Raw genomic sequence first — 13075 nt, 5'->3', positions numbered from 1 at the left:
GCCCCCTCCTCTCCCCGGAAATCATGGTTGCCTAGAGAGGTGGCTGGACCACTGGCCTGTCCACGCTGGGCTCTTCTCCATCCAGCCGGGCTGGTGAGCAGCAGCACTAACCTGCCCTCTCTCCCTACACAGCTGAGCTTGCGCTTGAAAGCAATGAAGCGCCAGGTGGAGGAGGCCGAGGAGGAAATCGACAGGCTCGAAAGCTCTAAGAAGAAGCTGCAGAGGGAGCTGGAGGAGCAGATGGATGTCAATGAGCAGCTGCAGGGGCAGGTCAACAATTTGAAGAAGAACATAAGGTGGGCAAGTGCGGTGACCCCACAGGGACATTTGAAGAGAGCTCGGTGCTTTTAGGGCACCCTCACTCCGATTGCTTCAAGCCAGTTTCTTGTCGCCTTTTGGGGGTCATCCCATCCTACAGGCAAGAGTGTCTGCCCACTTCAATCTCCCCACGTGCTCAGTAGGATCTCACATGTGTCATCCCCAGACCAGTGCCCCAGTGCCAGCCAGGCAGATACTGTCTCTGTTGTCCATACGGGGAAACTGAGGCTCAGAGCAGGTAACACTAGCTCCCACCGCCACGGAGGGGGCAGCTCCTCGATCAGCCCTTAGCTCTCCTATTTATATGTAACTTTGGGAGAAATAAGGTAGAGTTTTGGTGTGCATCCTCATGAGGACTAGGATATCCTGGTTGCAGGAGAGAATTGCTTCTGCAGCCCCACTTCCGTGGTCTGAAGGGGATTGGGGGGGGAGGGGTCGCTTTCCCTGCAGGGTCACTGCCTTGGGCATTGGGGTTGGGGGTGGGTTAGGTTCACGCCTCTCCATGGAGTGGAGCCCTTCTCGGAGGCTGACTGTGCTGGCGGCACAGGTAGTTCTTTGATAATGGACGGAAGATTCCAGCCCCTGGAGAATCCTATCAACAGGGCTTGTCCATCGAGAACTCGGCCCCAGGGCCGGCATTACAGTACAGCATTTAAGGGGGCACCAAAAATCTCAGTAATCTCAGTAATCAAGAGAGATAATATTAAGTGCAGTATTTTAAAAAATGCAAAAAAACCCTCCGATGGACAAGATACCAAAATTTAAATTAAGGTGGGATCAATAACGGCACCTGATGAGCCTTATTGGAGCTTGAGACGAAAGGGAAACTCAGTACCACTGACCTTGTCCCAGCCCCGCCCTGCCCTGCCCTGTCCAGCCCACCCAGCCAGCGGCTTCCAAGCTGAGAGCTGGGCCTTGGCTCCCTGATGGTCAAGGTAAATTCCCATGCTCCCTGCCACTCAGTGGGGTGAGAGGCGGGAACCCAGCCCCTGCCTCCATCTCCAGATCAGGGTGGGCCCAGCCCGGGGCCGGGACTCATGACCGCTGTCCCCGCAGACTGAAGAAGCTGCCCAGCAAAGTGCTGGACGACATGGACGACGACGACGACCTCAGCACCGACGGGGGGAGCCTCTACGAGGCGCCGCTGAGCTACACCTTCCCCAAGGATGCCATCAGCCAGCTCTGAGCCCTCTTCCGGGCCTGTGGAGGGGGCTCGAGTGGCCGTCCTTCCTCCCAGGGACCCTCAGCCGCCGCAGCAGGAGGCAGGGGAGGCAGCACCCGTCCTCCGGCGCCGAGACCTTCACTGCCTCTTCCCATAACCTGCGATTCCTCCGCTCCGTTCACTAGGGTGTGTGAGCGAACATGGCTCTCCGGGCTTAGGGAGCTATTGCAGGGTAAAGGCTGAGCCGCCCGAGGCCCGGCAGCCACCGCCCGCTGGGTGCTTTGGAAATATAATTCGTCAGCCCAAGTCCTCTCTGCACCGCTGTCTGTGTTGCTGCTCCTGCCCCCTGCCCTCCCCCCGCCAGGAGGAAGGGTCCAAATGCTCGTCACTGTTTAACAGCCGCTGTGCACGTGGGAAGTGATGCGCAGGCTGTACGTATTTTAAAGCAACTTCTCATGGCCGCTGCTGTTCCGTTTCGGACTGTGACAGAGGCTTCCCGGGGGCTTGTCTGTCAGGTTCACACGTCTGTATTGAGTATTACTTTTTTAAATGTGAAGTTACTAGGTTTTAAGTATTGAGGAGCAGAGGCAAGAGGGAGAAGGTAGAACAAAGACCACGTGGACATTAGAGCTGGAGAAAAAGAATCGGCCTGGCGTTAAGGGACAGTGAACCCCGAGGAGAGAAGCTCAGGTGGTCTCGGTGCACAGCTTGCTGACGGAGGAGAGGGTCAGAGGGTCACTTGTATCCATGGCCTTGGTGGTTCATTTTATCTGGAATCTTGTTGTAATTTCTGAACCGTGCTGAGACCAGTGCCCAGGCACCACTTGCAACTTCTTAGGGAGACTTGCAAGTAGGGCTTTTGACGGGTGATGTGGTTTCCGGAACTTGGGGCCGTCCTGTCATTTCTTATTGGTCCTCTCCTCCCTCCTCCGACAGCAGGCCTCTGAGTTGGGCTCTCCCGTCCTTGGGCAGGGTGGTTGCTGGATGGGGAAGAGGAGGATATGGGGTTAAGGCTCATGGACTTAGGGGCGAGGAAGAGGCAGGAGGTACCCAGTGAGGTCACAAGGAAAGGGAGGAGGGAGGAGAGATAAGCAGGTGTGTGTGGGTTTGGGTGGGGAGGAGGAAGTCCTTGAAAGCTGGGGGATGTGTAGACAGGAGGTGGATTGAGAAGGATCTCAGGTTTATGTAGGAAAGGGAGGAAAGAAGCTGAAATCAGATAGAGGTGTGTCTGTGCAAATGGGAAGGCTCTTTCCAACTTCCTGGGGGCGGAGGGACATCGGCCGGCACCAGGCACGGAGTGACTGCGGACTGCAATTGGGTGCCGTCTGGGCAAGGACACGTTGCAGGGACAGAATTACAGGGAGCGTGGCACTGGGAGGATGCAGGGTACCCGTCACTTCCTCCTGGCCTTCCTGGTGTCTCCTCCCACTGTGACAGTCCCCAGGCACACCCAGAGGCCGGGCCATCACAGCTGAGCTCCCCTCAGTCAGGGCCAGGGAAAGAACCCTGCAAGCCGTGGCCATGGGTGGGGCAGAGATGGCAGTGTTCATCTGCTTCAGCAGAGGCCCACGCATCCTAGAGACGGGAGGCATGCGTTAGTGCCACACACACACACACACACACACACACACACACACACGTGAGGCCCCTGGAGCAGGAGCGCCAAGCCTTCCTCACCTCTGGTTTGGGGGTGTGGAGAAATTCCTCCCTTTAGCGACTGATTCATTTACAGATATTTATTGGGCGTCTACGATGTGTCAAGCATGGTTCTCGGCACTGGGAAAAAAACAGTAAAATGGATCAAAATGCAACTCTTCCTGGAGCACAGTCAGGGGGAAGGGGGTGATAGACAACAGTCATACAAACGGGCACAGAGGCTGAGCCCTCCGTACCCAGCCTGGATCCCGCTGTCCTCTCAGGGATGCAACAAGCCTGCAGTTGGTCGACTGTCCCGCTGGAACTCCAGGGTTCCTTCCACCCTCGGCATGTTCCTGATTCCCCCACTGCTTCCACCATGTTGGGGTATTTGCCAGGAGGCCTGCCTGGTAATGCCTCAGCCCACTCGTAACTGAGGCTGGGAGGTGAGAAAGCTCTGAGGCCCAGGAGCTGTGGGAGCCAGTGAGTGTCGGTCTTGGTTGGTGAGGAAGTCCCTGCCCCTCACTTCGGCCACTTCCTTCTGGTTCCCCGGTTGGCTGCGAGAATGGAGACCAGAGCTCACCATTCAGAAGACTTACGTCCTTATCTAAAAATGGGCTGTTTTACATGCTACCTGTGCCCTTCTCCACGGTGTTGGAGCCGGCAGTGAGCTGGGTGCGTGCGGGGAGATTGAGGTGGGCAGAGTACTGGCCTGGACGTTGAAAGGGGTGTTTCCAAGTCCCAGTTTATCTTGCCCTGGTGATCCCGACGGGGCACACGCCCACAGAGCCCCAGATTCCCAGAATAAAGGAGGACCAGGGCCCAGACCTGTCCAGCTCTGGCATGCTCTCATACTTTGATTTTATTATATACACATGATTTTTGTTGCTTTAAGGACTAACCCTACTCAAGAATATTTTCTTTAGCTTAAAAACAAAACATTTTATTTAATAAACAAATTTGTGGCCAGATGCAATGCGGAGGAGACAATCATCCTGTATCTTTATAATTGCTTTCCTGCTTCTGAGAGTCATTCGACAACGCCAGTGGGCTCATTCCATTGGGTTTCTGCATTCGTTTGGTTTGATTGCTTAGGTGTGTCATGGGGAAGAGACATTCTTATGCAGCTGCCCTCATGTAAGAACTCCTGGATCAAGCAAGATTGCCTTTCAATACACGGTCTCACCCGACGGGAATCTCAACTCTCCCATTATTTGGACTTCCTTGTTTTCTTCAGAGTGTGGCTCCCTGTCTGCCAAGAAACAGCCGAAGTGAATGGCTGGAAGCTGCTCCAGGAAGTGAAATACGGTGGCATTCCGGCCGGCCGAGAGCAGTTTCTGAAACAGAAGGGTGGGTGTGGGTCAGGGTGGCACAGAGAATGAGTGTACCTGGATGCCTGTGATGTGCCGAGAAGTCCAAACTGCCCATTTTCAGCAAACCGAGAAGTGTGTTAACAGAATAAAGAGGTGGCTCCTGTTGATTCCTTGTTCCTAAATTAAACTTGTTCTCTTGTCATCAGTTTGCACAAAATCTCTCTTCTTTTTTTTTTGTTAATCCTCACCCGAGGATATCTTTTTTTCCATTGAATTTTAGAGAGGGGGGGAGAGAGAGGGAGAGAGAAAAATCAATTTGAGAGAGACAGATTGATTGGTTGCCTCCCACATGTGTGAACCTGCAAACCTTGGGTGTAGGCCAATGCTCTGCCCACTGAGAAACACTGGCTAGAGCGGCACATAATCTCTCTTGACTTATAGCAGGCTGATAGCAGGTACCATGGTCTCCATTTTATAGGAAACGGAAGTTACTTCTCCATGGAAAGGACCTACACTGCTCATTTTCTGTCCTCAGACCCATTTTCTGCCCTGTCCTCTCGCGGTGACCGCTGTGATTGGGGTCCGCTGATGGGAGCAGGGGAGGTGGGGCATTTCTCGGCTGTCACTCCCTGCTCTGTGCAGTTTCAGGCTGTGGCTCAGTCTGCGGGTTCCCTGATGCCCGCAGCTTCCACCGACGTGGGTGACCACACCTGCTCCTCGTGCCTCCAGTTCTCAGGGTGGCCCTGGCTCCCTGCTGCTGCTCCTCTGGTCCCTCAGCAGCCCTGGTGGCTTCCTGGAACTCTGCCTGCCCTGCAGGGCAGCTCTTTAAAAATATACATATGTTTTTATTGATTTGAGAAACACTGATGTGAGAAACACTGCTCGGCTGCCTCCTGCAGGCCCCCGACTGGAGGTCAAGCCTGCAACCTGGGCATGTGCCCTGACCGGGAGTCGAACCAGCGACCTTCTGGTGCAGGGGATGATGTTCAGCCCACTGAGCCACACCGGCCAGGGCTGCAGGGCAGCTCTGCATTCACCATCCGGGCTGCTGCAGGCAGCTGCTGTTTGATGCCCCCAGTCATGTATGCATCCTGTCCACCCCGCTATCCTATAGCCCTTGACTCTCCTTATTCTGACCAGAGAGAGCATCTCAAATACAAGTGAGATTTTCTACTCTTCATATCCTCCCAGCCTTTGCATAATTGTTTAAAAGTCAGGGTTGTTGTTTTTTAAAGTCAGGTGTTTTGAGGTATTTTATCCTTTGCAATAAAAGGTGCTCTTTCTGGCATTATCTACTTTTGAAGCTGTATGTAGGCCTCTTTGGCCCCTCTGCCAGGGTCCGGTGGGAGGGAGAGTTCTGCGAGGCCACCTCTTCTCGGGAGCCACAGTCGAAGGGAAGACGTCCTTCCAGGCCTGCAGGGCCTTCCTCCACGCGTTTGGCATTCGTTCGTTGACCGTGAGGACAGTTACAGTGATCCTGTCTTTGTTGGGGACAGTCATTATCCAGAAAGTTTTGTGCTCTAAGTTTTCAAATGGTAGGGAAATGACCAGACCGCAAGGTCCTATGGGGGCTGAACAGCCCCAAGTCCAGAAGTTCCAGGCCTTGCAGAGGCATCAGCCTGACCCGGTCCTGCTCTCGGACCTGCAGAACACAGCTGGAAATCATCGCAGGCATCCAAGCGCATGGCCTGAGGCCCGCCTGTCTCCATCTGCAGAGCACGGTTTGAGTGTGGTCCCCACGCTGGGTTTATGAATGCTGGGAAGTGCACAGTGCGGTTCCAAATGACATTCGCAACAGCACCTCTCCTGTGGGGGGACGTTTGCCAGGTCCTGCTCTCGGACCTGCAGAACACAGCTGGAAATCACCGCAGGCATCCAAGCGCATGGCCTGAGGCCCGCCGGTCTCCATCCGCAGAACACAGTTGAGTGTGGTCCCCACCCTGGGTTTATGAACGCTGGGAAGTGTGCAGTGCGGTTCCAAATGACATTCGCAACAGCATCTCTTCTGTGGGGGGAAGTTTGCACATTTCCCAGCGTGCGGAGCCTCACTCGGTCTCTCAGCAGATTGTCAACAACTCCTCCGTGACTCCAGAGCTTTACTGGGTAAACCGAATGAAACAGTTTTATGAGAGGCAGAAACTGGCAGATTGGGAACCTGAGGCTTGGGGGGGTTGGAGTTTCCCATAGGCCACATCTGGAGTAAATGGCCAGCCCGTGAGGTGAAACTGCCACCGTGGGCCGGGGGCTGCGGCGGATCGAAGGTTGAAGCCACAGTCTAGGACCTTCAGAGGCTCCCAGTGTGATTATGAAAATGATTATTAAGCCAAGTGGAAATCAGATATAAATACTAAGTCCTTCATGTGTTTATGGCATACCGAATTTGTCTGTTTTTCCTTGTGCTTGGCTAGCTCACACTATGTATAGTCAGTACCACGTTTTCCCTGAGATCATATGCAATTCAGTGGCTAACATATGTGGAGCACTTACCTGCCCCGTGTCGGGCATTGTTCTAAACCCTTTGCCTGTGTCGAATCACGTGATCCTGCCAGCCACCCCCTGAGCAGGTACTGCTGTGACAAGTGAGGCAGCCCGGGCAGAGGGAGTTACTACCCTGCCCCAGGACATAACATACAGTAGCAGGTGCAAGAGCCGGGATTGGAGTCTGGGTCTGGTTCTGGGGTTCACACTGTACCCCAGGAAGCTGTGCTGCCTCTCGCCTACACTCACTGCCTGAGAGCACAAAGGTCTCTCATCAGATCTTGTACAGTGGGGCCTTGACTTACGAGTTTAATTCGTTCCGTGACGGAGCTCGTAACTCAAATTACTCGTATGTCAAATCAAGAAGTGAACAAGTGAGACATGTGATGCTGGGCTGATGTGGCGTTCACTGTGACGTTCGTTGCGCCAACTAGCGGTGGGGTATCTGAAGCTGGCTCGTAACACGAATTTTAGCTCACAGCTCAAAGCAAAAAATCGGCCGAGAGACGGCTCAAACTCGTTAGTCGGGACACTCGTAAGTCAAGGCCCCACTGTATTAGGGATCTTGTATTGAGGGCTCTGATCCTTCCTCTTTCAGGTCTCCCGGCAATTGTGGGGTTCTGTCCAACCCAACAGCCTGCTGCCTAGCTCCACTCTGAGCATTGCAATCAAAGGCACTTGGAAATCAAGGTTAACCTTCAAAGCCACACACCAGATGGACGTGGCCACCATAGATTTTTTAGCTGCTCTTCTAACCGAGCTATCTTAGGTGCCAGTGGCTGCTGTGATCTTTGGGTCTCTCATTTCACTTCCGATGCCTCTCTGGTGCTGTGCTGACTCGTCTGGGCTTGAGCTGGGTGGGAGGGCTGCTCACCGGGCCTCCTGCTGTCTCATGCAAGGAAGGTGGTCTTTGGGCAACACCAGCAGGCCCCTGAGTTGTGTGGGACATTTACCTCCCCAATCCCCAGACTGCTTTGTGATGAGAACCTTCTAGAACAGTGGAGAGGGATTGTGTGTGCAGGTTGGGGATGTGATAGGCGTCTGCCTCCCATCCACCCAACGGACGAGGGCATCCCTTCTGAACCCCCCACCCATGCCGGGGTTCATGTCCCAGCATCAAGAAGGGTTCAGGAATCTGGAAAAGGCTGTGCGCAGATGACATAGGAATCCAGAGACTAATAAAGAGTCTGGAGACGAGATATAATTTTGAAAGGCATTGGGGGTCAGAGGACCTTCAGCTAAAGGAACTGAAGAGTACCTCCTTGCCTAGGACCCTTGCTTTTATTAACACAATTTGTCCTAAGGCGAGGTGGAGATAATACACTTCAAAGGGTAAGGTTTCAAGGGGTACAGAAGCATTGTCAGTTTGGGGAATAGCCTACCGCTGTTCAGGTGTTTGGCCAGTAGGAGGCAATAACATGTAGATTAAGATGCCCTTTAACTGTCTGGCAGCCACAATCAGTTTCCTATTCAGGTTTGGGGAAATGCCTTTAGCCATTCCCAACAGGTGACTACATGTGTGACTCAACCCTGTTGAGTCCCCAAGTCTCATCAACCTTTTGATGAAACTCTTAAAATTATGACATGTTGAAATTGGTCTACGGCACACCCAGGGACTCTACAGAGACAAACCAATGTCGCCCCGTGGATGGCCCCGCTGGTCTTTTGGGGCAGGGGAAATGATTCTTAAACATCTAAAATCCCGTAACAGGGTAGACACTGCAACTGGGCAAAGTCCTGTGGACCAGGAGTCCTTATACTTTACCTGATTTAATCGGCATCCTGCGGGGTGGGTGGTGGTAGGCAATGTGTGCAGAAAGAGAAATAACTTGTCCGAAGTCAGCAGTTAGTAAAGAGTGGGGCTTGGGTTGAGTCCCGGTCTGCTGCTGCCACCACCCAGAGATGCCCTGTGCCAGGGCCACGCTCCCTGCTGCCCATCAGCATAGCCACCGCGGACCTCCCCAGCTGGGGACGGCAGGCACAATGGTGGTGGTTTGAGGTCAGCAGCAGCCTCTGGGTGGAAAGTCTGCTTTTGGAGCGTGAGGCCTGCACGAAAGGAGGGCAGACAGCCTGCCCCTCCCGTCTGCAAGCCCCTCCTGCCTGCCCGCCTCTCCTCCTTCCACCTGCCTTGGCCCTTCTGGTCCTTCCAGGACAGGCTTGCTTTCCAGGAAAGGACTTGGAGCTTGAGGTAGAGCAGGGGATTCTGCTCAAATGCCCTCCTGCCTCTGAAAGGACCGACCTGGTAAGCCAGCCAGTCCAGCCCCTTGGTTCGCTGGGTTTCTTCTCTGGGCTGGGGCTGCCTGGATTTTCATCGGGTGCGATGGTCCCTGACCTATTGCTGGGCACGAATATGGGGGCTCCTTTGAGATAGACACGGGGTCCCTGCAGAGCTGGGTAAGGGAAATGAGATCTAGAAAGGACAGGGACAAACTCCTCCTGGGGCTGCCGGCTGCTCCAGAAGGAGGCTGTCCAAGTCTCTGTCTGACCTCTCCGGGCCGACTGCTCCTGGCGTTCAGATAACGAAGAACTAGAGAACAGCTGGCCTGCAGTCACCTGCCTGCAGCCTCCTCATCTGGCCTCGCTCTAACCTGGCGCTGGCCCTCCCAGGGAGTGATTATTCCCGGTTCACACATGGCTTCCTAAACCAGCTTCATTTTCTGACACGAATGACTTGTTCTACCTCCTCCCCTTCATGGCAATGTAAAGAATTTTGTCTGTGTGTTTCATTGTTGCTGGATTCTAAAACCAAGTACAAAATGTTGGTGGGCTTCCTGAGGCCATGTGGCCTTCGCGGGCCTGTGGAAAGAATAGGGGTGCCTAGGATACCCCTGCATGGTGAGAGGCGTACAGGCAGGGAGCATTGCACTGCCCCGCTGGGGGTCGCCTGGCGGGTGGACTCTCGGAGGACTATCCGTTTATCCAGCGTTGGCTTCCAGCTGTTAAGAGGCCAGCTGTAGAGTTAGTCCCTGTGACTTTGCTACTAACATCAGCAACAAAGACAATTAGGGAGCACCACAGGTAGGAAGACAGAACTGGGCAAGTAACACAGCATGGCACTGGGTCTCAGAATTGCCAGGGAAGGACTTTTGGTTTGTTCTGTTGAGGAATTTGTGCTCCCACCACCAAGAATTAGCAGTGATTAATGTTTGGTCTTGTCTGCTTCACCTTCTTAAAAGAAACACAACATTGGAGATGGGGTTGAATGAAGACTTTCCCTTTCTCCTTCATTCCCTGCCTCATTTGTTTATTTTTCCATATAAAATAGGGCAACTATATTACCAAAATCTGGAAAAGAATCCCACCAGCCTCATGCAGCCATCATGAGCATGTTAGTGCATTTCCTTCCAGTCTTTTCTCCTATGCAGTCTTTAAAGATAATTACAGTCACAGTGTTTGTGATTAAGTATGCTTTGTTGCCACTTAACATTAGAATAAGTATGTTTCCTGACATTAATCTTTATTATGTTTTAAAATGCTGCATAACATCCCATCGAGTGAATTCCATTTGGTTAATTATCATCCCTATATTATTAGATGTCTAGAATTCTAAATATTGACTTCTTACAATTAAAGCTTGTGAATTGGAATTCAGCACTAGAAGTGGAATTACTGGGTTATCAAGTGAAACACACACACACACCTTTAAGTCTCTATAAATGTTGCCAAATTGCTTTTCTAAAGGCTATACCAACATGCACAGACACCAACAATATAAACATGTGGCAGTTCCTCCAGCCGCACACCCCCCCCCCATTAACCTCTTCTTGAATAACAGACTGACCTCTTTCATCAAGTTAACCTCCTTTGTATTGTTAGTGGGTTTTATTTTATAAGATGTCCTTTTGTGACTTGTCTATTCTTGTCCTTTTAATTATTCTCTGTAAGGCTAGTGTGTTTTTTAAGTATCAATAACAAAATACAAATAGGATAATTGAGTAAAACAGTGAAAAGTAACTCTTTCATCTTTGACCCAATTTCTCCAGTCCCTATGCAGACTCAACCACTCTTTCTGGTTTCTCTTATTTCTTCCAAGTCCGCTTCTCGATGTTGCCTCCGGGCCCCGGAATTTATGTGTCCCACCAGATATGTTCATGGAGAAGCAAATGAAAGCCACTTGAGGGGATTTATAAAACATGGTGAGGTGAGTGGGGCCCTGAACACCCCATCCCCCAGGCCACCCCTCCTGGAGCTTGGGACTGACTGCGTAGCAGGAGGGTTGCATCTAGGGCTGGGACTCATGGATCAGGGAGGCGATCCTGAAGGCAGGCTGGGCCACGAAGTTTGGATTTATTTTCAGGGACTGCAGTGCCACATACATGAGGGAGCTTTAAGTTAAAAGGCCAGGGTCTGTCTGAAGAGGCCTCGGCCTAAAGGGATCCAGGCCCCCAAACCCCTGTGACTGGACATCCCTAGCACTCTAGGTGCGGGAGCCCCAGGCCCTGGCCATGTCAGCCTCAGCCTGCTGGGTGGGCCGTCCTTTCCCATTTGCCCACTCAGGTTTCACTCTCTTGCTCCCTGTTTTGGTGATCATTTTCTGATTCTCATATGTTTCTCTCTGGAGGATCCTGGATTCTTTACTCTGACTTCGCACTGGCTTTCAGTGGCATCCCCTACCCCAGTTTCAGGGTCAGGCCCGGTGGGTTTCTCTCCCCAGCAGGTCCACATGATCAGAACCATAAATATAGGGACACTTCTTGGGGACCACTGGGCAAGTGGCCTGGGGGGAGAGACATTATAGGTCCACCCATCTTCCTGACATGGCAACAGAAGATTTGGACCAAAGGCTCAGGGTCTATGGGAGGCAGCATTCCCCACCAGGTGTCAGTAGTGGCTGCAAAGGTGGAGTTTTCCAAGGGCTGCTGCGTTCTCAGGTGCGCTCCTGATGGAGCTAAGAGGCTGCTGGGATGGAAGGCTTCGCAGGGCTGCATGCAGTGAGTCCTGGCACAACAGCTGTGGTGGCAGCAGGGGGAGTTGGTGGCCACTTCTGGCCCTGATGTGGCTGGTAGGTTAGTGGAGTCCCAAAGAGGACTTGGGACAATACCAACCTTTGTCTTCCCAGCCTGGCCCAGGTCATCTGGGGCTCCTAAGTTATCCTCACGTTGCGATGTTTGCGTTGCACTGATTTTAATGACAACATTCCTTGTTGAGCTGCTATTTTGTGAGAGCCCCAAAGCTATTCATTTACACCTTTCAAAGAACACGCCATAACCGGTTTGGCTCAGTGGGTAGAGCGTCAGCCTGGGGACTCAAGGGTCCCGGGTTCGATTCCGGTCAAGGGCATGTACCTTGGTTGCCGGCACATCCTCAGAAGAGGGTGTGCAGGAGGCAACTGATCGATGTTACTCTCTCATCGATGTTTCTAACTCTCTATCCCTCTTCCTTTCTCTCTGTAAAAAGTCAATAAAATATATTAAAAAAAAAAAAAGAACATTCACTGTGCCCCAACTCAGCACCAGCCTGCACTGAGATGGGTAGGACTCAGCCCCTAGACTCAAAGGGATAAGACATGTCCACTAAAGACTAAAAATCAAGGGGCAGAGTCTAAAGCTCTAACAGAGAGGTATAGATGAACTGTGTGGTGGTTCATGACGGGAAAGATCCTTGTTGGCTGGGGCAATTGGGGGAGGGTTCATGGGAAATGGTGTTTGAAAGGGTCTTAAAAGTGGGTGCACTGTTTTAGACCCTTTGACTGAAAATTTAATCTTACAGATGGGTGCATCTGTGGCTGATGGAAGGTTCAGAGTGAACACATGGATGAGGCTGGACTCAGAATCAGCCATTTGTATCAGAGTAATGGAATACTTGGAGTTGAGGCTGTAAAATAGGTTTGGGACTATATTTTTGGGAGATCTTGACTATCACTCCCAGAAACAGGGAAGCAGTGGATGTTTATAAACAGAAGATTCTGTATAAAAACAGAGGAGTTGGGTTGTGTGCCTTCTTGTCCTTTTTGAGGAGATAAATATTTTTTTTTTAAATGGCTAGTGGTGCCCTAACTGGTTTGGCTCAGCAGATAGAGCATTGGCCTGCAGACTGAAGGGCCCCAGATTTGATTCCAGTCAAGGGCATGTACCTTGGTTGTGGGCACATCCCCAGTAGGGAGTGTGCAGGAGGCAGCTGAATCAATGTTTCTAACTCTCTATCCCTCTCCCTTCCTCTCTGTAAAAAA

At 52.1% G+C, this 13075-nt stretch overlaps 1 protein-coding gene across 1 annotated transcript in view; it reads left to right on the top strand.

Annotated features, from left to right (window-relative positions):
• The window catches only part of CGNL1 (cingulin-like 1), a 101383-nt gene extending 96773 nt beyond the window's left edge, over window positions 1–4610 (top strand). The window contains exons 17-18 of the mRNA XM_014540337.1: window positions 133–296; window positions 1375–4610. Of these exons, the coding sequence (XP_014395823.1) occupies window positions 133–296; window positions 1375–1504 (294 nt within the window). The 3' untranslated portion in view covers window positions 1505–4610. The remainder of the gene's footprint in view (window positions 1–132; window positions 297–1374) is intronic.
• Window positions 4611–13075: the final 8465 nt, after the last annotated feature.

Source organism: Myotis brandtii, unplaced genomic scaffold (assembly GCF_000412655.1).
Source record: "Myotis brandtii unplaced genomic scaffold, ASM41265v1 scaffold242, whole genome shotgun sequence".
NCBI lineage: Eukaryota > Metazoa > Chordata > Mammalia > Chiroptera > Vespertilionidae > Myotis > Myotis brandtii.
Note: the sequence above shows the minus strand (reverse complement) of the source record. Positions and strands in the feature narration are given on the sequence as shown.